General features: G+C 43.4%; 1 protein-coding gene across 1 annotated transcript; it reads left to right on the top strand.

The window, feature by feature from the left end:
* The first annotated feature begins 8747 nt into the window (after positions 1–8747).
* On the top strand, positions 8748–14282 carry LOC131682784 (uncharacterized). Its single transcript, XM_058964519.1, has 2 exons — positions 8748–8962; positions 9023–14282. Exon 2 carries the CDS (start codon positions 9853–9855, stop codon positions 11587–11589), a length of 1737 nt encoding a protein of 578 aa, XP_058820502.1. The 5' UTR covers positions 8748–8962; positions 9023–9852; the 3' UTR covers positions 11590–14282.
* Positions 14283–24745: the final 10463 nt, after the last annotated feature.

Raw genomic sequence — 24745 nt, 5'->3', positions numbered from 1 at the left:
GTTTATAAGCACATTCAGCAAATGGTAAAACTAATCATAATCAAATTTCGTATATGGCAAAATATATCACATCGTAACACTGCCTTTAAAGAAATTCTGTTAGTAGGAAGGAGCTTCACGAATTTAGGATGGACTTCTAAAGAAGGGCAAACACCATGTATTGCAGTCCTAGCAACTCAAGAATATCAAATCCTCCTCTAATACCCGAGCTTATACCTTTTTCTTAAGTGGATCAATGTAAATGTATTACATTTTTCGTATACATCACGAGTCTTTTTAACAACGTAAGTACACAGCTGCCGGAAGTTGCTATACCTGTCAAGACGAGGAGAGATGGTCAATTCTAATAACGGATGCATCATCCAGATTCTCGATTTGCCTAACCAACCAGATTCAACGGTTTATATATTATATATGAATGTATTGTATCAAACACACAGCTCACCAGCACCGAAAGGCTCGCAAACCTACTCTTAAACCAATTCAAGGAAAATTAAGGGAATGATTTGAATTGAAGTTCCAAACATTTACGGTATGCTCCGTAATTATTCAGCTCTTACAATCATGGTCATTCGTAATCATCAACAGTTTCTTAGTATATGCCATGTCGATTTACCCTCTTCCTAAAATCGATTGTGGCTAGATTATTATGAAGACCAAAATACGTTCCACAAGATTACAGAAATAGCTCAATTGGTAAAAGCGGCAGTACCACCACCATAAGATGTCAACAACCGAACATGGAGGATGACATGCAATCAAATCACAGATTACCATAAATCGATACAATAAAAAACGTTATTCGAACTGATGAGGGGGGAGGGGGAAGGGGGAAGAGGCTCTAGGGTGAATCAGAAAAAAAACATTTATAAAGTTCATTTTACATCTGCCGCATTTGATGGTGTCGATAAAGTAGTTTATTATACACACTCATCACATTTTCCCATGGCATAGTGTCACTCGAAAACTATAACTGTACTATTCGAGAAATGGTTATCTGTGGTCACAATACACCAAATGATCGAAACGATTTGTGGTATGGTACCATGTTTGTTTTGCGTCACGATTTGTCATATTGTAAAAAAACATTAAATGAATTGTGTATAGTGTAAGATTATACTAATCGCACAGCATGGTGAAGAAATGTTTATAGTAGAATATTTAATGTACCTTGTTATATCCAACAACAATGTAGTACAGCAAAAATGGATTATAAGATCACCATTCCCCTTATAATATGTCCTAAAATTTGTTCGAGGAAATCGGCATTTTTGAATGGTAACGTTACTTAACGACCTATTCGGCAAATGGTACAAGTGGCGCTGACCATAAGTGGAATAGTCAATATGATTGCCGGTAGCGTTGGTTTATTGTTTCGTTAATGATAAGAGGAAACTTCAGGGAATGGTTTTTTAAGGCCCAAATACCATTGCGGTTATCTTACAGGAATGGTCACCAAATATGCGGGTATGTAGCTGAATTTTACATATCTAAGAAGTTGATATTTTGAACACCCTAACCACAAGAACCACCCTAGTTCAACTAATATAACACTGAAAAAACTAGACACTAAAGACGCTGAATCCCTCTGGATAAAGACTCGCCATCTCTATCTTATCTTATTCAGCGTCTTTACTAGACACGTTAACATCATGTGGAAAACACTTGAATCGATTCAATTGTAAAACACATGAAAATGATACGTTTGTCATTTGAATATCTAATAGAGTGTGGGCAACATGATTTTCAAGTGGAATTCTTGCGAACATTATGTGAAAATCACATTAATATCATAAGAAATACCGCTGACTAAGATTTCCAAATGAATTACACGTGAATATCAATTAGTTTTCCTATAGATTTAATGGGTAGAAGAATCGGCGAAATCAATTGTTTTACATATGGATATGCACTATATGTTTTTCACATGAATGTCATATGCGACTCAACAGCATGGCAACCAAAATTCAATGGTAAAACATGTCGTATTCATGTGAAAGTAGTATGAATATAATTTGAAATAGCACATGAACTTCTTTTTAATAGATTTTCATGTGAAATTCGAAAGGAAATCATTTGATTTGCTTTTCAACATGTAAGTGCACTTGAAAATGATGTTAAATTTCCTTTGGTTTTATAGTGTGGTTTTCCATCAGTGAAAAAAATCGGCAAGAAAGTTCTAAGAAAGTTTGCCGAAGATACTATTCTGATTGCAGTGGAAAATCGAATAATTGACTTGCGCCTTTCGTTTTTTCCCTATTTGCAGAGTGGGCATCTAAAGCGCATCTTGTGTACATGTTAGAGAATCCACTTGCGCGTTATCTACACCAGTTGCGCTTTAGTTCCGTATGCTGAAAATAGGAGAAAGATCGAAAGGCGCAAGTCCACTATTTCGATTTTCAACTGCACTGAAAAGAAATACATGGTAGTGATAACTATATAGTCATGGTAGAAATAACTAGTTTCAATAAATAGTACGATTTACTAGAAATAATTATCAAACTACCAGAAAATGCTTGAAACTACGATTCAGTTTCAAGAAATACTCATCAGAGACTAATTATTAGTCTCTGCTTACATGCTTTTTAGGTTTTTTTTTATTGTTACCCAAAGTGCTGTTTTGTTCGAATGAAACAAATCATGTGAAGTCAGGAATGATCTGCTGTGCATCATCGGTAAGTATACTAATATACTAATGATTCGCATTAAAAATAAAACAAATTTCTTATTGCTTTATTTTGCAGCCCGACGAAAATCTATTGAGATATGGAGACTACAGGAAAGATTTATATATAATCATAAAAACTATTAGGCGAATTGTTAAAACCTACTTTAATAAATAACATCGTAAGAAAATAAACTTGTAATTATTATTTCAACTAAAAGAAATGAAATACTAGTATGAACTATATTACTATTACTAGTAATATACCATGGTAAACAACAATAGTAATTTCAACCAGATAACAATTTTGAAAATAATCTTGCATGTGGTAATTCTAACCATTGGATGTAATTAGAGGCTTAGTAAAAATTACCATTATACTACCACGAAATAGTAAGAAATACCATGTCTCTATGTCGAAATGTACATAGTACAAATGACGGGAATTATATTCAAGTCAAGCATGATATATTTTCTACCAAAATTCACTGGTACAACCTTTTTAATTTAAACCTCTAATATTGTAGTTTATACCATGATCTTTGTTTCAGTGTGCAACCAGAATATACCCGCTCGGACGTGCCTGGCAGGATTCCCCCCAGATAGCCGGCGGCGAAATAAAAACTCTGGCAGAATTTCTGGGGGTCTGGCTGGCAGAGCGCTGCCCAGCCAGCCGGCTCAAATGCAACAACCGTTTCTGGCAGAATTTTTCGCCTTACGGTTATTAACGGTTTTTTCTGCCGGATTTCTGCCAGGCACGCACCGGCAGGACCGGTTTTGCACCGCTTCAGGTTTTGCTTGTATTTTTTCTTAATTTTTTTTAATTTCATGTAAATTTATAATAAAAACATGTCTGGAGACATGAAATCCATATTACTTACCTTGTTTGAAACCAAAATCTTTGTTTCTTCCTATTTTTTCATCTGCCAAAACTATCCTTCTTGGAAAAATATAAATATGGCGAAAATAAAACAACGATAAACAAAACAGAACCGGTGAGGCGAATCTGCCTGCCATAACTGGAAGGAGTATAGCTGAATTCTGGCAGCGCCATTTTGATAATTTTGACAGCTGCCGGAATCCTGACGGATTTTTGCTGGCTGCCCGTTTTTCTTCCAAGCGGGTATAGGGTAAGGTGGGACAAATCCGACCTAGTAAATGGTTTTGGCTGTAAAATGCTCATTTTACATCGGATCAAGTCGTTTTATATACCAAATTAAAAGTTAGACTCCTGGGCAACTTTCTGTATACAGCATTATATTTATATCTTGGGAATATATTGAGATACAAGTGTTTTACAAAAATGTTCATTCTTGCTGTTTTTAAAAATGGTGGGGTAAACCCGACCTCCCATGTTTTTCGTTGGTTTAGTACAGATATTACTCAAATTTCATGGTGTTTCATTGATAAATCAATGAATGTTATGTTATTGAATTGTAACATGAAGAAAATTGAATTCAATGTCAATCTTGGAATGCTAAAATCACGAGCAGTTGCACGTAATGATATTCCCATTTGAATCGGAGCAATTGCTCGACGAATATTCTAATTATCACGTTTTTGTGTCTTTCATTTGTAATTATGAACCCTTTTTGCAAAAAAAATAATAAATAATAACAATAAAAATATATTTCAATTTGATGAATAAAAATTTTCTTAGCAAAAAAGCGGTCGGATTTACCCCAATAGTTAGAGGTCGGATTTGCCCCACCGCGTCATTTTTCATGACGATGCGATTAAAAAAAATATGAAAAAGGTTGAACTAAATTCATCTATGCACTTTGTAGGACTTAAATCAAAGAATTTAAATCAACTTACATTTTGTATGCAATCGCTTTAACAATCAGAAATATCCTGCAGTTAATGATGCACAAAAGTCAAATCAAAAGTTGTAAAAACACACTTTTTGTCGTATGAGCATCTCAATGTAGACTAATAAAATGCTGTCATACCACCATTATGATTATTTTAGATGCTCTACACGACACCTTTGATATTAGTTCGCGTAGTGCTTCTTATTTTCGGTAACAGAGAAGGGTCGGGTTTACCCAACGGTCGGATTTGCCCCACCTTACCCTATTTGCTGCGGGGGCCCTTCGCATGCTCTTAAATCATGCCCTGCGTACGAGCAGCGCGGGGATAAAATTAAGTGCTCCCTTAAGGAACGCTCGAGGCGCTCTTATGCAGAAATGATAAAGAATGCTTCGCCATCTGTCCTGTCCGAAAATCCCTATGCTGATTTGGCTAACGTTGAGCAAGAATCTGACGACCCACGAGAGGGAACATCTTTGGTTAACCCAGGGGAATCCAGGAACAGGAGAAACCTAGCCTCCCCTAGATTGCCTCGTAAGGGTGCCAGGTGTCGTCCCCTCAGAGTGCGCCAACGACAATCAATAAATTCAACGGAAGTGATGCACTAAAGCCGAAGCAATTTGCTCCAAGACTTGGAAATATTAATTCTAACAAGAAGTATCCACCACTTACAGGGACACCAAAAACCCCAAGTGTCCCCTTTTTTCCAACAGACACTCAGTCCAGTAACGGACTAAAGAAATTTTCTGATATAGTGGACTTAATTTTCACAACTTGCAATGTTAAGCATTCTGATACATTTTCTCCCTATAGTGCTAACATTTTTGAAGCAGTTGACTGCTAAATGGCCCCTCCTTGCAGCGATCGTATCCTTCGATGACTAAGTCATCAAACGAGGTCACCGATTCGATCACTGTTCTACAGTGGAATTGCAGAAGTATCCTCCCGAAAATCGATTCCACAAATTTTTAATAAACAGTTTAAAATGTGATGCTTTTGCATTATGTGAAACTTGGTTAACTTACGATATAAATATCAACTTCCACGACTTTAATATAATTCGTCTGGATCGATAAAACCCATATGGAGGAGTACTTTTGGGGATTAAAAAGTGCTATTCTTTGAACCAAATTAACCTCCCTTCGACACCAGGCATTTAAAATTGTGGCTTGTCGAGTTCTAATCAAAGGCAAAGACCTTTGCATTGCTTCCATCTACATTCCTCCTAGAGCCTCGGTAGGGCACCGAACGCTTTGTAGTATCACGGTATGGGGTTGTCTTCACGATGATAAAAGATCAACATTAATCCAAGATCTTTGCGACAATTTCAACATTAAACACGGGAGAAATGACGCGGATTCCTACACCACCAGCACGTTGGATTTATCACTGTGCTCGACATCGCTACAGTCAGATTGCATGTCATTTGCCTATCGTAATTTCAATTGCTAATGGTTCAAGACCATCGGAAACAATCAATGTCTCGTATGACCTCACACGGAACATTTATTGGAAGAGTTACGCGACCGCGATATCCGTTAAAATCAAATCCACTCAAGAGCTTCCTCCGGAGGAAGAGTACAGGTTTTCACCTGGCTTGATTCTTGACAGTGCGAATCAAACTCAGACTAAACCAGTACCCAGCGCGAATACCCATGAATGATCTCCCACACTGTGGTGGGACAAAGAGTGCTCAGAGCTGTACGCGGAGACGTCCACTGCATATAAGGACTTCCAGGAAGACGGGTTACCCGCTAGCTATCAGCAGTACGCGTCGCTAGAAAGGCGAATGAAGAGTTTAATGAAAGCCAAAAAACGCAGTTATTGGCGCCGGTTCGTCGACGGGTTAACGAGAGAAACAGCGATGAGCACTCTTTGGGGTACGGTTCGACGTATACGCAACCGAAACAGTACCAACGAGAACGTGAAATATTCAAACCGCAGGATATTCGCTTTCGCCAAGAAGATCTGTCCGGATTCTGTTCCGGCACAGAAAACGTACCGCGCCGCGTCTCCTTACGATACCGCGAACGAAACACCGTTTTCGATGGTGGAGTTCTCACTTGCTCTCTTGTCATGCAACAATAACGCCCCAGGGTTAGACAAAATCAAATTCAACTTGCTGAAGAATCTGCCTGATACTGCAAAAAGGCGCTTGCTGAACTTATTTAACAAGTTTCTTGAGGGTAACATTGACTGGAGGCAAGTGAAGGTCATCGTTATTCAAAAACCAGGAAAACCAAGCTCCGACCATAACTCGTATCGACCGATTGCAATGCTGTCCTGTATTCGGAACTTGTTCGAGAAAATGATCTTGTTTCGCCTCGACAATTGGGTTGAAGCAAATGGCTTACTGCAGATACACAATTTGGCTTCCGCAAAGGCAAAGGGACGAACGATTGCCTTGCGTTGGTTTCTACAGAAATCCAAATGGTCTATGCTAACGAAAAGCAGATGGCATCAGTCTTCTTGGATATTAAGGTGGCTTTTGATTCAGTTTCTATCAATATTCTGTCAGAGAAGCTTCACCAGCATGGTCTTTCACCAATTTTAAATAACTTTTTGCTAAACCTGTTGTCTGAAAAGCACATGCACTTTTCGCATGTCGATTTAACAACATCGCGATTTAGCTACATGGGTCTTCCCCAGGGCTCATGGTTTGGGTGCCCACCCAGGAGACCTGATCAGCTTCTGCCAAACAACGATATTGTCCGTGATGGAGTACGGGTGTTTCTGTTTCCGCGCCGCTGCTAACATACACTTCATCAAACTGGAGAGAATCCAGTAACGTTGCTTGCGCATTGCCTTGGGTTGCATGCACTCGACCCATACGATGAGTCTCGAAGTGCTGGCGGGCGTTCTTCCGTTTCCATTCAACAGTTGGCAAACCTCGTGGAGCAATGGTGAACTTGGACGATGGCTACATTCGATTATCCCAAAGGTATCAACGAAGCCTTGGCTCGGGGGGATGGATGTGGGTCGGGATTTTATGCGTGTAATGTCCTGGCTTATGTCCAATCACGACACCTTGGCTGCGCATTTGCGGCGTATTGGGTTTGCGGAAAGTGGTCTGTGCGCTTGTGATGAGGGCCATCACGACATCGAACACGTTGTCTGGGTGTGCGCCGGGTATTATGCCGCCAGGTCTCAGTTAAAGGATTCCCTTCGAGCCCGAGGTAGACCACCCAACGTCCCAGTCCGAGATATGCTGGCAAATCGTGATTTCTCCTATATGTCCCTTATTTATACTTTCATAAAAACGATAAATATCCCAATTTAGCCCCTCTCTTTTATTACTCATTTTTTTAAGTTTCCTCCTGCCTTGTGGAACCGATAAGCTCCAGAGTGCCACTATGTAACCGCCGTCGCCCTTACCACTACGCCTGCATAGAATGAAACTGAAGCGAGAGCGACTCGAGGTCCGATGACTTTTGAAGGATTCCCCGCGGGTCCGAAGCATACCATCCGCCAATCCGATACTCGACGACTTACTAGACTGAGGCGCAAGTTTGTTTCGTTGAGCGAAATTGCAAGTTTTGCTCTTCTTTCCCTGTCACCATACGACTTCTCTCCCCTGTCCTGGATACGCCTTCTCTCCCCTGTCCTTGATACAACAGCTGCTACACTGATGTGGAAATAAGCCACCCTCTGAATATCTTGACCAAGCATAAGTCTTCGTTAAAAAAATCAAATTTGTATTCTGTATTCCTAGTAAGATAGCTGTAATTTTTACTCTTTATTGAAACTCTTGTCCTCCATCTTGTAAATAAAATTGTATCCCTAGTTTTAAGATATCTGTGAAATTTCTCATAAATATTTGTTCCCCCTTTTGCGTACTAAACTATATTATGAGTTTTAAGATAACTGTAAAAATTTTCGTAAAATACTATTACTCCCCCTCTTGTATATAAAACTGAATCCCTTGTTTTAAAATTTTTCATAAAAGAATCTTTTGGCCCTCTTTCGTATATTGAATCTATATTTATCGTATATTTCTAGTCTTAAGATAGATGTAAACTTTCTTTTCTTTTGTAAAAAAAAATATTTCAACATTGTAACTTCCTAGTTTTAAGATATCGAAAATGTAAAAACAAAAGAATTTGGCACCGCCAAGCTAATGCATTTGTGCCTATCAAATAAACGAAATTGTTTGCACCACTGTGCATATCGATGGCCCCGGAAGTGAACCTACGGGAAAACTGATGGTACACATGAATGGCAACACGGTATACTAAGTGTCAGTGAAGAAGAGGGAAAACAAAATAAAATTAAAACGAGGTGGATTGATCTACATGTGCCGTAGGAAAAAGTTTAATTAAAATTAATTTAATCATTTCGGATTATTACATATATTGGATTAACGAGTCATGAGTAGTAATTAACTGTTTAATTACAAACATTTGATGATGTGGTACATTTAGGTGAAGGATACTTGGGGAATATATTGTTCGGATCGGACATTGGAAAGGAAAAAAAATATTAAATGTAGGAGAGGTAAATTATATATATTAACTGAACTAAATCTAATTAAAAAATAAATTACAGTTTTGAGCTGCTTCAAGAATATTTCTTCAATTTCGATCAGAACAAAACTCAAAAATTTAATAATGCGTGCCGGTGATGAAGTACATAACCTCGAAAGGACAGGTTACAATTGTGCCGTTTGTGATAAGCCGGATCACGATGACGAGAGAATGGTGTTCTGCGAGATGTGTAAGCGATGGTACCACTTCAAGTGTGTAGGAGTAACCGAGGAGATAAAAGACCGGTCCTGGAGTTGTGGAGACTGTACTCAGTCGGAATCCAGGGACAACGAGCCTACGCCAATTATTTCGGAACCGAATCAGAAGAAATTGTCCCATAAGCAGGAGCTAGAGGTTCCGGGAAGAACAACGACGGATTCTCCGGTCCCAGTTGGACATGGAACGAGAAAAGCGCAAGATACAGCTGGAGTTGGAACGAGAAATGTTGGAAATGAGGAAAGTGGTTGAAGAGGAATTTCGAGAGAAGCGAAGTCTAATGTTGAAGGAATATAAAGATGATTCAGAGGAAGGTGCAGTTGGTGGAACAAATATCGATAAGGGCCAAATGCAAAGCGAGGTACGCATAGACAAGTGGAAGGGTCAAGCTCAAATCACCAGTGACCAAAGCAGGACAGAAGGGTTTCTGCGGATCGCCGGGGTGCATTTCCCAAAAGCTCCACACCCAAAGCTACTGAAGCGGTAAAGGTACACCAGCGACAAGTTTACGAGAGAAATCGTATTCAAAACCATTCAGTAGGAAAATCAATTATTCGTACTTCGGGAAGCCACCAAAATTCATCTCGACACGAGGAGTCCGAGCAGTCCGGTGATTCAGACTACGACGAATACCGGATGAACATGCAGCAACCAGAACGAGACTTGTCGAAGGCACAATTAGCTGCACGGAAAGGGCCTTTTCAAAACCTTCCTGTATTCACGGGGAAACCTGAAGAGTGGCCTTTGTTTTTGAGCAGCTTTCACAACGGCAATAGGGCCTGTAACTACTCAAACCACGACAATCTCGGCAGATTACAAGAATGTTTGAAGTGCCCAGCGCTAGAGGCTGTTAGAAGTCGACTGTTACTTCCCGAAACGGTTCCGCAAGTCATTGAAACATTGAGACAACTTTATGGCAGGCCGGAGCAGCTGCTTTACTCGTTGTTGCTGAAAGCAAGAAAAGCTGAGTCACCACGAATTGATTGGTTATCTACATTCATCTCATTCGGCATGGCAGTGCAACAGCTTGATGATCATTTGATCGTAGCGGATCATTTGATCGTAGCGGAACTTCGAGATCACCTCATCAACCCTATGCTGGTGCAAGAGCTGATGGATAAGCTACCATCAAGTACAAAGCTAGAATGGGTACGCTTTAAAAGACAGCAGCAGGTGGTAGACTTAGCGACGTTTTCAAACTTTCTTTCGGAAATCGTATCTGAAGCAAGCGAGGTTACGCTATTCGTAGAACCACCTAGAGAGCAACAAGACAGATGCGGAAGAGAGCGAAAGGATAAGAGAGGGAAGCTGAAAGAACAAGAAGCATACTTGCACTCGCACGTTGGTGTTGTTGATCAGCATCAAATTCAGCATGGACAGCATAACGAACATCTGACTTCCAGAGAGGAAGGTACAAATCGTAAACCATGTCGAATATGCGATAGAGCCGACCATCGAATTCGGTTCTGTGATGAATTTCGAAAAATGTCGTGGGATGGTAGGATGCGCGAGGTGGAAAAATGGAAGCTATGTCAGTTATGTTTAAACGAACATGGTCAAACACGATGCCGTTTCAAGGGTCACTGTGGTGTAGGTGGTTGTCGGAAACGTCATCATCAGTTGCTTCATCCTACAAGAACTGCTACTACGTTGAGATTGGCGGACTGCAATGTTCACGACATGCAAACCAAACAACCGGTTATTTTTCGAATGGTTCCTGTGACACTGCACAACGGAAGGTTGCGTATAGATGTAATCGCCTTCCTCGATGAAGGGTCATCATACTCTTTAATGGAAGAGCAAATTGCGGATCAAATTGGGCTTAGTGGCACAGTACAGCCGATCCTCGTTAAATGGACAGCAGGTATGTCATGTTTAGAATGTGAATCTAGGCGTATTCACGTCGCGATTTCTGCAAGAGATTCCGTCGATCAGTTCCTCTTGCGAAATGTACACACCGTTGAACGACTGCAGTTACCAGAACAGAAGATGTGCTTTGCGGACGTTGCTGTGCGTTACAAGCATCTAAACGGATTACCAGTGGCTGACTATTTGCACGGTGCTCCAAGAATTCTTATCGGATTGAAACATCTTCATGTATATGCCCCGATAGAATCGCGCATCGGTCAGCCTGGTGAACCAATCGCAGTAAGGACCCAGCTGGGTTGGACAGTATATGGGCCGCAAGGTGATAGTAAGACTTCTGTAGGATTCGCTGGTCATCATGTCGCTAAACCTATGTCGGACCAAAATCTGCACGATCTGCTTCGAACACATTATACGCTAGACGAATCGGGAGTAAGTGTTACGGTTCTTCCTGAGTCGGCAGAAGATCGAAGAGCCCGGGAACTGCTGGAGCAAACCACCGTATGAATTGGTAATCGATTTGAAACTGGGCTTTTGTGGAGAGCCAACTACCCGCAACTACCGAACAGCTTTCCGATGGCAGTTAAACGTATGCAGAACTTGGAAAAGAAGCTTTCGAAAGATCTGGAGCTGCAGCAGGTTGTCCGCAAACAGATGGATGAATATCTTGGTAAAGGTTGCGCCCACAAAACCACGGCAAAAGAGTTGGCTGAAACAGAGGGAGGAAAGGTATGGTACCTGCCCTTAAATGTGGTGTTGAACGCAAAAAAAGCCGGGCAAGGTACGTTTTGTAAGGGATGCAGCCGCTTCTGTACAAGGCGTATCCCTAAATTCAGTTAAAAACCCGGATCTCCTGACAAACCTACCCACCGTGATCAATTGTTTCCGTGAAAAACGCATCGCCTTTGGAGGTGACATAAAGGAAATGTATCACCAACTGCTAATTCGAGACAAAGACAAGCAATACCAAAGGTTTCTCTATCGATCAGACTCCAACAAACCTCCGGAGATCTATGTTATGGATGTTGCGACGTTTGGGTCGACGAGCTCTCCGTGTTCGGCACAATTTATCAAAAATAAGAACGCCCAAGAATACGCAGAGCAATACCCGGATGCACCGAAGGCCATAATCGACAAACACTATGTCGATGATTATTACGATAGTAGGATACGGTTCAGGAGGCGGTGAAAAGAGCTGAAGAAGTGAGATGCATTAATTCCAAAGCCGGATTTCAAATTAGTAATTGGGTATCAAATAGCGCAGAATTCCTAGAGCGTATCGGTGAGCAATGCGATACCCATGTGGTTCATTTCAACTGCGGCAAATCTGGTGGTACAGAGCAAGTTCTGGGGATTTCCTAGGACCCCGTCGAAGATGTGTTTGTGTTCAGCTCCAAATTACGAGACAATCTACAGCCATTCTTTTTAGCATTGCGTCGTCCAACGAAACGCGAAGTTTTAAGTTGTGTAATGAGCTTTTTCGACCCTCTCGGCACGCTCGCTCCGTACACTATTCACGGGAAGATGATCATCCAAGATCTGTGGTGACAAGGTTGTTCCTGGGATGAAAAAATAGACGATGCGTGTGCAGACAAATGGCAACGATGGACTGCGGTGATGGAAGAAGTGGCGATGACCAAAATTCCTCGCTGCTATTTCTCAGAGACTACGAACGAAGATTTTGAATCTCTTCAGCTTCATGTATTCACGGATGCGAGTGAAAATGCGTATTGGTGCGTTGCCTATTTTCGGATAGTAGTTCAAGGCATACCGCGGTGTGCACTAGTAGCAGCTAAATTAAAAGTAGCGCCGTTGAAGCATCTATATCCCTCAATTGGAACTTCAAGCTGCGGTGCTGGGTTCTAGGCTGGTGAACACCGCTCTAGAAACGCATTCTCTACCAGTTAAGCGACGGTTTATATGGACGGATTCTCAAACCGTGCTTTCTTGGATCCGTTCCGACCATAAAAGGTACTCTCAGTTCGTAGCATTTCGTATTGGAGAAATTCGCAGCCAAACAGCACTAAGAGAATGCCGTTGGGTGCTAACGAGAAGCAACATCGCCGATGTGTTAACCAAGTGGGGTAGTGGACCTCCTTCGCCTTGTAGTGGAGAATGGGTTGTCGGACCAGATTTGCTGCATACACGGGAGGAAAATTGGCCAAAAACTGAGCTCCCGCCAACGAATGTGCCAGAAGAACTGAAAGCTATCCATTTATTCCACGAAATTAGTTTCCAGGAACCGCTAATTGACACAAGTCGGTTTTCTCGATGGAATATACTGGTGCGTTGTATAGCATGCGTCTATCGCTTCCTGTCGAACTGCCGAAGAAAGATCAAAGGACTTCCAATAGAAACGGTTCCCGCAATTCGTGTATCATATATCGTAATGCCACTGAAACTCGAAGAGTATCGTCGAGCGGAAAATTACTTGTGGTGAGTTGCACAACGTGAAGGGCTCGGGGATGAAGTTAAAATTTTACTCAAAAATCGCGGACTTCCACGTGAAAAATGGCATCCTATCGACCACGGTAGTTCCCTCTACAAGCGATTACCACTACTGGATGAAGATGGGGTGATACGGATGGAAGGAAGAGCGGCTTATGCTGATTTCATACCCTTTGAGCTACGTTTTCCAGTCGTGCTGCCGAAGGCACATAATCAGCCTTATTCTGCATTACGACGGATCACATTTTCGAACGAATGTGGTTCGATCGAACAAGGCTCCCGTTTGATTTTGTTGTCGTTATTGAGAATGCGAACCACATTCGTTCGAAAAAGCGATACGTCGTAATGACGAATAAGGCTGAATATTACTACAAAATTGCTACAACATTACCATCTGAAATTTGGTCATGCGAACCGAGAGACTGTTGTGAATGAAGTTCGTCAGCGGTTTTTCATTCCGAAGCTAAGGGCTGCCGTGTGGCATGCAGAGAAGGAGTGCTATTGGTGCAAAACTCGTAAGTGTCACTCTTCTATCCCTAGAATGGCACCTTTACCCGAGCAGCGTCTAACGCCACACCGGAGACCGTTCAGCCATGTTGGTCTGGACTACTTTGGACCGCTTGTCGTTACAGTAGGACGTAGATCGGAAAAACGTTGGGTGGTTTTGTTTACTTGCCTGGTGACGAGGGCTATACACTTGGAAGTCGCTCAAAGCCTCACCAGCCAAGCATGTATGATGGCAATACGACGATTCATCTGTCGCAGAGGTGCGCCACTTCGCTAGCGCAAAGCAGAACATAGCCAAGGAGTTGAAGTTGAGCCTTCTGGAGCTCCGGAAAGCTGTTCGTGTCGCAAGACAGGAACAGCAGGCATATGTTGAGAGGGTGGAATGTCGGGAGAGGCCCGACAGAGAAACCCAGACAGTGGCCTCCAATAGGGAGGAAAGAGAGAAGGTCAATAGAGGTTCACAGACAGTGGCCTTTACCTTCTACGGAGCAGCCACGTCGATCGGAGCGGCGACCGAGTACCCCTCGAAGGGAAAAGGAAAGGGCAATCGCAAGACGGCATCGAATGCGAAGCGCCCTAGGAAGTCGCCAGGAGAGGGTGCCAAAACCGACACCACTCGGCGTGCAACCGTCAAGGTCAAACGCCGCCTGGGTGAGGTAAGCGAGGGCGAGAGTGACCTCGCTGTGGAGAGCGATGGTACCAGCAACCCGGCACGACCGGGGCAGGGGGGCTCAAACCCCTGGACGCTGGTTACCAAGAAAAAGCCGGCACCGAAACCGGAGGTACCGCGGCCTGCGAGGAAGGCCAAGGACAGAGGCGAAGCCTTGTGGTTAAAAACCGACAAGGACAAATACGCCGATGTCCTTAAATCGATGAAGGCGGCCGAAAGTCTCTCGGCCCTTGGGCAGGATGTGCGTAGCGTAAGACGCACCAATACGGGAGAGATGCTCCTGGTGCTGAAGCGAGGCGCACAATCAAGTGCAGTATATAAGGCCTTGGCCCAAGAGGTCCTGGGTGAGGGCGCCCAAATTAGGTCGCTAGGTGCGGAAGCAACTCTCCAGTGCAAGCACTTGGACGAGTTCACGACCGCAGAAGACGTCGTCGCAGCCGTCAAGGAGCAATGCGGCGTCACAATCGAGCGGGCCTCTGTGCGATTGAGGGACGGACCCTCTGGCACCCAAGTAGCCTACCTCAGGCTACTGAATGCGGATGCCAAAAAGGTAACCGAGAAAGGGAAGCTGAAGATCGGCTGGTCGGTATGCCCTATTAGTATACCCCAGCCGCCTTCAGTGGACAGGTGCTATCGGTGCCTAGAATCCGGCCATAAAGCTTACGAATGCAAAGGCATAGACAGGAGCAAGCTATGTCGTCGATGCGGCGAGGAGGGGCATAAAGAGCGGGGGTGCACTAAGGCATATAAGTGCCTTATCTGCACCTCTAAGAAGCAAGCCCATAAACATGCTATGGGCGGACCTTCGTGTCCCTTCGGCGAGTTAAAAAAGAAGAAGCCGTGAGAGTCACACAGCTAAATCTTAACCATTGTGCAGCAGCCCAACAGCTGCTGTGGCAGTCGGTCTCGGAGTCGAGGACAGATGTCGCCCTCTTATCAGACCCGTACAGCATCCCTGCCGGCAACGGCAATTGGGTGTCGGACGGGTCTGGAATGGTGGCAATCTGTACAACGGGAAGGTTCCCGGTTCAAGAGGTAATACACCCCTCCGCCGAGGGTGTGGCGATTGTCAAGATCAATGGTGTGTTCTATTGCAGCTGCTACGCCCCACCAAGGTGGCCAATAGAACAGTTCTACCAGATGATCGACAGGCTCTCGTCGGACCTCGTGGGCCGGAAACCGGTAGTAATAGCGGGAGACTTCAACGCTTGGGCAGTGGAGTGGGGCAGCTGCTGTACAAATAGCAGGGGTCAAGCGCTAATGGAAGCGTTTGCGAAACTCAATACTGTGCTAGCTAATGATGGCTCCGCTAGTACATTCCGTAGAAACGGAGTGGAGGCGTGGATTGATTTGACCTTTGCCAGCCCGAGTCTGGCTCCAGGCATGGAATGGAGGGTAGACGAAGGCTACACCCATAGTGATCATTTAGCAATCCGCTTTAAGATCAACTATGGTGTGCAGCATCCGAGGGCGGGAGATCCCTGTCAGGTACGCGGGTGGAAGTCCAATCACTTCGACAGCGAAGCTTTCACCGCGGCCCTGGGACTGGAGGCCAACACCGACAGTCTAAGCGCGGATGCGCTGGTAGCTGTTCTACCACGCGCGTGCGACGCCACTATGCCGAGAAAAACACTGCCAAGAAACGGCAGATGCCCGGTATACTGGTGGAGTGCCGAGATTGCAGCTCTACGGTCAGCCTGCCTCAGAGCTAGACGTAGGATGCAAAGAGCTCGCACCGAGGATGCAAGAGAGAACCGCCGTGAAGTGTTTCGAGCTGCGAAATTAGCCCTTAACAAGGCTATTAAAAGCAGCAAGAGAGCGTGTTTCGACAACCTGTGTGAGAGTGCCAACGCGAATCCGTGGGGTGACGCCTACCGGATTGTGATGGCCAAGACCAAAGGGGGCTCCTCACCCCCAGAACGGTCTCCGGACCGGTTGGCAACGATTATCGAAGTACTCTTCCCGTCTCGAGCCACAAGCCCCTGGCCACCTGCACTACGAGACAGTGCGGGCACGGTCGAAATGGTGGCTCCAGTGACGAACGAAGAACTACTCGCAGTGGCTAAATCCCTAGCAATGAACAAAGCTCCAGGGCCGGATGGAGTTCCGAACAACGCTCTCAAGGCAGCGATCATAGCGAACCCGAACATGTTCAGGCTAGCTATGCAGAGATGCCTTGACGAGTGCCGTTTCCCCGATAGATGGAAAAGGCAGAAACTGGTGCTGTTGCCGAAGCCCGGGAAGCCGCCAGGCGACCCATCGGCGTACAGACCAATCTGTCTGATAGACACGACTGGCAAACTGCTTGAGAGGATCATCCTCAACAGGCTCACCCCGTACGCGGAAGGTACGGACGGTCTGTCAAGCAACCAGTTTGGCTTTCGGAAGGGTAAGTCCACAGTGGACGCTCTCAACTCAGTGATAAATACTGCCGAGATAGCGATCCAACGAAAAAGGCGAGGTATTCGATACTGTGCGTTAGTGACACTTGACGTGAAGAACGCATTCAACAGGGCAAGCTGGGATGCCATCGCGCTCTCGTTACACCGGCTTAGCCTACCGGTGGGTCTGTACCGGATCCTGGAAAGTTACTTCCAAAACCGCGTACTGCTATACGAGACCGATGCCGGTCAGAAAAGGGTTCCGATTACCGCCGGAGTCCCGCAGGGCTCGATCCTAGGCCCGGTGCTATGGAACCTCATGTATGACGGGGTTCTGAGACTGAAGTTCCCTCCTGGGGTCAAGATCGTCGGCTTTGCCGACGACGTAACCTTGGAGGTCTACGGGGAGTCAATTCCTGAGGTAGAACTAACCGCAGAACACGTGATTAGCACGGTGGAGGAATGGATGAGCGCGAGAGGCCTGGAGCTCGCTCATCATAAGACGGAGGTAGTTATCGTCAACAACCGCAAGTCGGCACAACATGCAGTTATCCATGTGGGAGAAGTCGCGATCACTTCACAGCGAAGTCTGAAGTCTCTCGGAGTCATTATAGACGACAAGCTGACCTTCGGCAGCCATGTCGACTATACGTGCAAGAGAGCGTCGACTGCTGTTGCGGCACTATCGAGAATGATGTCCAACAGCTCAAAGGTGTGCGCCAGTAGACGTAGGTTACTGGCAGGCGTTGCCGTATCTATCCTCAGGTACGGCGGCCCGTCATGGTCAAGAGCACTGAGGGTAACCAGTTACCTACAGAAACTGGAGAGCACCTACCGCGTGATGTGCCTCAGAGTGATATCTGCCTACCGCACGGTATCACACGATGCATCCTGCGTGATAGCGAGCATGATGCCAGTCGGGCTGGTCATTCGGGAAGATGAGGAGTGCTTTGAGCTACGTGGAAATAGGGGAGCCCGCGAGCGCACCAGGGTGACCTCGGTCGCCAGATGGCAGCGTGAGTGGGACAACTCCTCGAAAGGTAGGTGGACCCACCGGCTGATACCTAGCATATCGAGCTGGGTGGGAAGACCCCATGGGGAAGTTCACTTCCACCTGACACAATTCCTGTCAGGCCATGGCTGTTTCCGTCAGTACCTCCACAGGTTCGGACACGCGGAGGTCCCAGTCTGCCCGGACTGCCCAGGTGTAGACGAAACTGCCGAACACATACTGTTCGTATGTCATCGGTTCGACGTCGAAAGAAGAGCAATGCTTGACGTCTGTGGCTGGGACACAACCCCGGATACCCTTATTCAGCGGATGTGTCAAACGGTGGAGAAGTGGAACGCAGTCTCGGCTGCTACCATCCAGATTGCCAGTAGGCTACAGGTAATCTGGCGAACCGAGCAACAGACGGCGGGCACGGCTAACTAGTGATTGGTTAGTTGGAGTGAAAAAGGCCAAGCGCAAAATAAGAGAGTGAATGGTCTGTTCATGCCGAGGTAGGTTGGCGCAGCGAATGGCAACCGCGTAAGGGGTAAACCCAGCCACCCCGAAGCAAGACAGAAGAGTGAGTGTATAGGCGTATAAGTGGACTGCCTCATGCCAAGACGGGAGGGTCGTAGCGTAGTATGTTGGAACTAAGCTATCGATGCCTCATGGCGTGGCAGAGGAGTGAAAGGGTGAGCATCCAAGTCAGTCTCACACTGCATGTTAAGGGTGAGCATAAAAGTCAGCCTCACAGGTTGGTAGAGGCTAGCACAAAAGTCAGCCTAGCAAGGAATGAAAAAGGTGAGCACAAAAGTCAGCCTCGCATGGTATGTCAGAAGTGGGGCCTAAGAAAAATGTCCCACATGGGATGCCAGAGGGAGTGACAAAGGTACAATAGAGTGGCACGATTGAGAGTGAATCAGGTGATAGGGTGAGCACCCAAGTCAGCCTCACATGTATGGGTAGGGCGAGCACAAAAGTAAGCCTAGCAAGGAATGAGTAAGGTGAGCACACAAGTCAGCCTCGCATGGAACGTAAAAGGTGAGCACAAAAGTCAGCCTCATGTGGGAGTGTTTGAGAGTGAATCAAAGTGTGATTGAGAGAGCACCCAAGTAAGCCTCATACAGGATGTATGATCGCGTGAGTGAGAGTGAATGAGTACATTTAGTACAGCCATCCCCCCAGAAGTAATACCGAGAGGTAGTTCCTGGGAGGAATGATGGCGGAGCCCAATGGAGTTTAGTCGGTATTAATGGCTGGTCACCATTCGAGTCCGACACGCCCCCAGTGCACCCCGTGTGGTAGATTGGACCCTACCGTTAGCACGTGTACTGGGCTAGGACATAAAGGTCTTCTCCATTGTAAAAAAAAAAAAAAAAAAAAAGAGGTGCGCCACTGGAAGTGTTTTCGGACAATGGCACTAATTTTCAAGCTGCTAATAAAGAGCTCAAAATGGAAGCTAAGCGTATCGACGTGGAATGTGCAAACACCTTTACGGATGCTAGAACACGCTGGAATTTTAATCCACCAGCGGCACCCCACATGGGTGGCAGTTGGGAGCGCATGGTTAGATCTGCAAAGAATGCTCTCAAAGCAATTCACGATGGACGGAAATTAAACGGCGAGATCTTGCTGACGGTACTGGCGGAAGCGGAGTACATGGTGAACTCCCGGCCGTTGTCGTATCTTCCCCAGGAATCGGCCGAGAACGAATCTTTGACGCCAAACCACTTCCTGCGAGGCTTTCCATCGAACGAGCGTGAAGAAGCTAACATCCTGACAGATTCGGCGGAAGCGATAAGGGATGATTACAAGAGATCGCAAAGGCTAGGTGATATGCTATGGCAGAGGTGGCTAAAGGAGTATGTTCCGCTGATTAATCATCGTACTAAGTGGTTCGAGGATAAGGAACTCATTAACGAAGGGGAGCTTGTGTTCATCGTTGACGGCGACAACAGACGGACCTGGGTTCGAGGTATTGTGGAGCGTATCATCCGTGGCCAAGATGGAAGAGTTCGCCAAGCGATGGTCAGAACTTCTAGGGGCATCTTTAGACGACCTGTTGCCAAGCTGGCTGTAATGGAGATTAAAGGTAAATCTGGTGAAGGCTATGGCCGTGGACCAGAGTTACGGTCGGGGGAATTGTTAGCACCACTGGGCATATCGATGGCCCCTGGCGGAAAGTGAACCTACGGGAAAAACTGATGGTACACATGAATGGCAACACGGTATACTAAGTGTCAGTGAAGAAGAGGGAAAACAAAATAAAATTAAAACGAGGTGGATTGATCTACATGTGCCGTAGGAAAAAGTTTAATTAAAACTAATTTAATCATTTCGGATTATTATATTGGATTAACGAGTCGTGAGTAGTAATTAACTGTTTAATTATAAACATTTGATGATGTGGTACATTTAGGTGAAGGATACTTGGGGAATATATTGGAGGTAAATTATATATATTAACTGAACTAAATCTAATTAAAAAATAAATTACAGTTTTGAGCTGTGCGTAAAACGTCTGCTTCAAGAATATTTCTTCAATTTCGATCAGAACAGAAATGAATAAAAAAAACTATCTCTCCATCTATTTCAACTGGTGCAGTTCTTTCATTCATCTGTCGCGTAGTTAAAATCATATATTTGGTTTCGAAAATGTTCAGTTTAGGTTTTTTCCACTTCAACCAATCACTAAACTTCATCAGCTCAAGGTTCATTAGCCTGATGCACTCATCAGTAAATTATTACCGATGATAAACAAAACTGTGTCATCGGCAAACAAATTTATTTCCGCATTTTCCAAGATGTTTCTCATGTCGTTAATGTATGAGATAAACAAAAGTGGTCCTAGTACACTACACTGTGGTACACCAAGGTTAATTTCGGCTTCCGATGATGTAGCGCGGTTGTACCTTGTAACTTGGGTACGTCTTTCTAAGTAACTGCGAAATCACTCAAGAGCATTTCCTTTTACACCATATTTCTCCAAAACGCAAATCAGTTTACGGCGATCAATTGTTTCAAATGCTCGTTTGAAGTCAATAAAAACTGCCAAGACAACTTTTCCATTCTCAACGGCCTGCTTCCATTTCAACAATAATAGATTAAGCGATGTTTCACACGAATGATTTTTCCGAAATCCTGGTTATTCACACAACAGTATACCAGCACTATCTATATAGCCCATGAATTGTTCTTTGACGACCGTTTCTAAAACTTTCTCGTAGATGGGTAGCTTATTTATCGGGCTGTGATCCTCTGCTCGTGATGCATTTGGAACTTTTGGAACTGGAATTCCGACCGTCTTCTTCCACGCTCCCGGAAAACACCTTGTCAGAGTGACTCATTAACAACTGTCTAGACAGCTGTTAACAGTCTATCAGCAATTATGTCAAACGCATCCACCAGCACCCGCTTAGTAACATTGTCCATTCCCGAACAATTTTTAACGCCCGAGACAATTTCTTTAAGTTTAAGCATATTGATAGACTTGAAAACACAAAACGGATTTTCGGTTACCTCCACTAGTCGTCCTGTAGGTGGTGGAATGGCTTCGTGAATCTCTTCGACGCTTTTTATAAAAAAAAAATTAAAGGGTTGTGTACAGGACACGACCACGGTGACATTAAAAATGTAGCTTTTTTCAAGAGCGTGCAAATGAATTTTATCTATCACACATATCGACTCACGTTCTTGTTCACTCGCCTGTTTTCATATGTTACAATTTGCTATATACCCTCCCCATCAAAGCATAATTTATTGAAGGTCTTTTAACGGTAATCTATTAATTAATCAAGTATCTCACTAGGTGATTGGCATTATTTGGCTGATCCATCTAGTAAAAATAGGCTAGTCTGTCCAGGAAATATATTCAAAAGAAAAGTTCCATATTGAGAGCTGTGATGAGGAAGCCCACGCCCGCCAACGGAAATATACAGATTCTCCATGAAATATGAAATCATTTCATTTTCCATTTAAATTTTCAATAATGTACTAATGAACTTAAGTAAACAATCTCAAGTTTAAGTATTTCTTGATCGATTAGTGGTAGAAAAAATAAAATTATTTGATAAATTACATTGTTATGCAACGTTCGCACTACCAGTTAAAACGGGTTTTTATGCTATCTTGGTGACATTTTTCTTGTTGCTAATTATTAAAACGTGTTATAACTCTGTAGTGTAAACATTGTATTATTAAACCAATTCTGCAGCGTTTTCTGTTATATAGGTGGTAATAGGACTGACATAATTATATCTTCAGTACAGCGGTTTGTTTCATAATTTAAAACAGATTTATTTTAAAATTTAAATTAGTATACCCAACCGTTCTATTTGTTGTATACTTTAAAACTAAATTCAAACGGGCACGCGTCACCTCTATTTATAAACTAACCGTATATGGTTTAGTCACTTAGGTGCGAGTGTGTGCAAATTCCAACGTTACCGAAAATCGATAGCGCTTATTGCATCGCTCGGAGACGATGTTGCTCGTATGGGATAAGAGCAACAACTGATTTAAACGGACATGCGTTGTTTCTATTTATGACTTTTCGTGTTTCATTGAGCAACTAAGCTGCCCTCTCTTGACGGCTGTGTCTGAGAAATCTGCCTCACGAATGGTAATTTTCCCATTTTTCGTGAACTTTTTAATTTTATCAATTTCCAAAAGTCTACTTTTATTGGGGAGATATTAAATTATTACCAATATTTAAGTTAGGTGTTTCTGAATCGGTTGGTGCATGAATCATTAAAATTCATCTAGTAATGTCGGAGTTAGAAGCGTGCAAACCTTACATAGTTTCGTTACATGGGAGATAGTTTAGATTTTAGAATGACACCTAGCCCCAGATAGTGGAGTAAGACATTTTTAATGTCAAAAACTTTTTAAGTTTTTCTGCCGTAACTTCGTCAGAATACACCTCGTCCGAACCATCAAAAATAACCTTTGAATTTTTTCCCATCTCCAGGTTTGATAAGAGCTTTTAAACATTTCCAGAGCCTTTTGGAGTCGCCAGCACATTCATTTATTTCTTTCTGAACTGATAGCTTTTTCGCTAAACGAAGTTCACGCACATAGTTGTTGTGGAGGATTTTATAAGCCTGCCAGCACTCGGAGCTTTTTGTTTCTTTAAATAATCTATACGCACTATCTCTTTGGGATTTTATCGATGCCAAACGAGGTCCAAACCATTTATTTGGTCTGGAGGAATTATTTACACGAACTTCGGTTAATTGAGCTACTGCACTTGTCAGAGCGTAACTAAGAACTTGGGCTTTTCCCTTCACTGATGCTATATCACTCAAAAGAGTTCTGTCGCTTCTGAGAATGCTTTGTAGTTTTTGTCTAGAGTACATTTTCCACGAAACATTATGATTATTATGCTATTATGATCTGGCAAGCATAGCTGGAAAATGTCATGGTTATGACCAGGCATCTGGTGACTGGTCGCATGTTTGCTCGTGACATGTACAAGTTGCGGATTCTTGCGACATGTGACACAAGCGCGTGTATTATGACACCATACATTTTCCCCGTGACATGTCATAAAATTTGTACATGTTTTAAAACAAAAATGGTTTGTCAAGCGGCTGTACATTTACTGAACTGTGACATGTACGTTCGTTTGCGAACGGTCGCGACAACAGAAAAACAGGTTTGCTTGTTATGTGACATGTCGACAAATAACCGGTATTATAAAAGGGTAAAAAATTGAATACCGTGCATTGACGGAAAATTGGAAATATAGAAAATGACAATTGTATTTCTTTCAACTTTTCTAAGATAAATATTGTTTGTTATTGCGAGATACGAGGAGTTGAAAATCAATAGTTTTAGACATATCAAACGCACATTGGGAAGTAAATGTGTCAAAATCGAAATATTTTCAACTAGCGATGTCTTTTTTTACTCAATTAACGCAAATAATTGATTACTTTCTAAAATAATCGAAAAATCAATAATTGATTACCAGCTTTCGGAATAATCGAGTAGCTACTATCAATTAATCGAGAGCATATTTAATGAAGTTTAATTAATGCGTTGAAAATGAAAGTCGCAGAACAAAAAATATGACAAGACTCCAAATTTTTCAAAATGTTTCTAGCGACCTTTTTTTTGGTTGGCAAACTAAGATTTAGGGGAATTGGGGGTAAGCCCAACACCCTGGGTAAGCCCGACACCCCACGACTTTTCCCAGATATCAAATTTTAAATCATACAATAATGACAGGATATTATTAGTACGATTATTTTAGGCATTTCGATACATATCGATGCCATATGGTTTCATTGAACGTCAACGAAATAAACAAAACAAGCGAAAGCAAAGTTGATGCGCTTTTGGATGTTATTTTTAGTTGATACATTTTAAGGTTTCAATAACACAAAAGCTTTGAAAATAACCAGTTTTTGTGTCACACATTCTATTCCACTCTCCATATCGTTATTTGTGTGTATTGAAGATAAGTTTGAGTATTTCAATACTGTTAATTGAGCATTTAACAAAAATGGGCGCTGTTGGGGTAAGACCGACAGGTTTTAGGTGGGGTAAGACCGACACGGTGTTCAGATGATTGGGTTCGTTTTTGATTCGATACAAACGACTGGGTATATTTGTTGTGTTCAATTATACTATAATTACGTCATGTTAATAATTGAAATACAC

Source organism: Topomyia yanbarensis, chromosome 2 (assembly GCF_030247195.1).
Source record: "Topomyia yanbarensis strain Yona2022 chromosome 2, ASM3024719v1, whole genome shotgun sequence".
In the NCBI taxonomy this organism is placed as follows: domain Eukaryota; kingdom Metazoa; phylum Arthropoda; class Insecta; order Diptera; family Culicidae; genus Topomyia; species Topomyia yanbarensis.
Note: the sequence above shows the minus strand (reverse complement) of the source record. Positions and strands in the feature narration are given on the sequence as shown.

What these genes read in the sequence shown, in the direction of transcription:
- LOC131682784 (XM_058964519.1), top strand. Translation starts at nt 9,853, where the DNA reads ATGAACATGCAGCAACCAGAACGAGACTTGTCGAAGGCACAATTAGCT.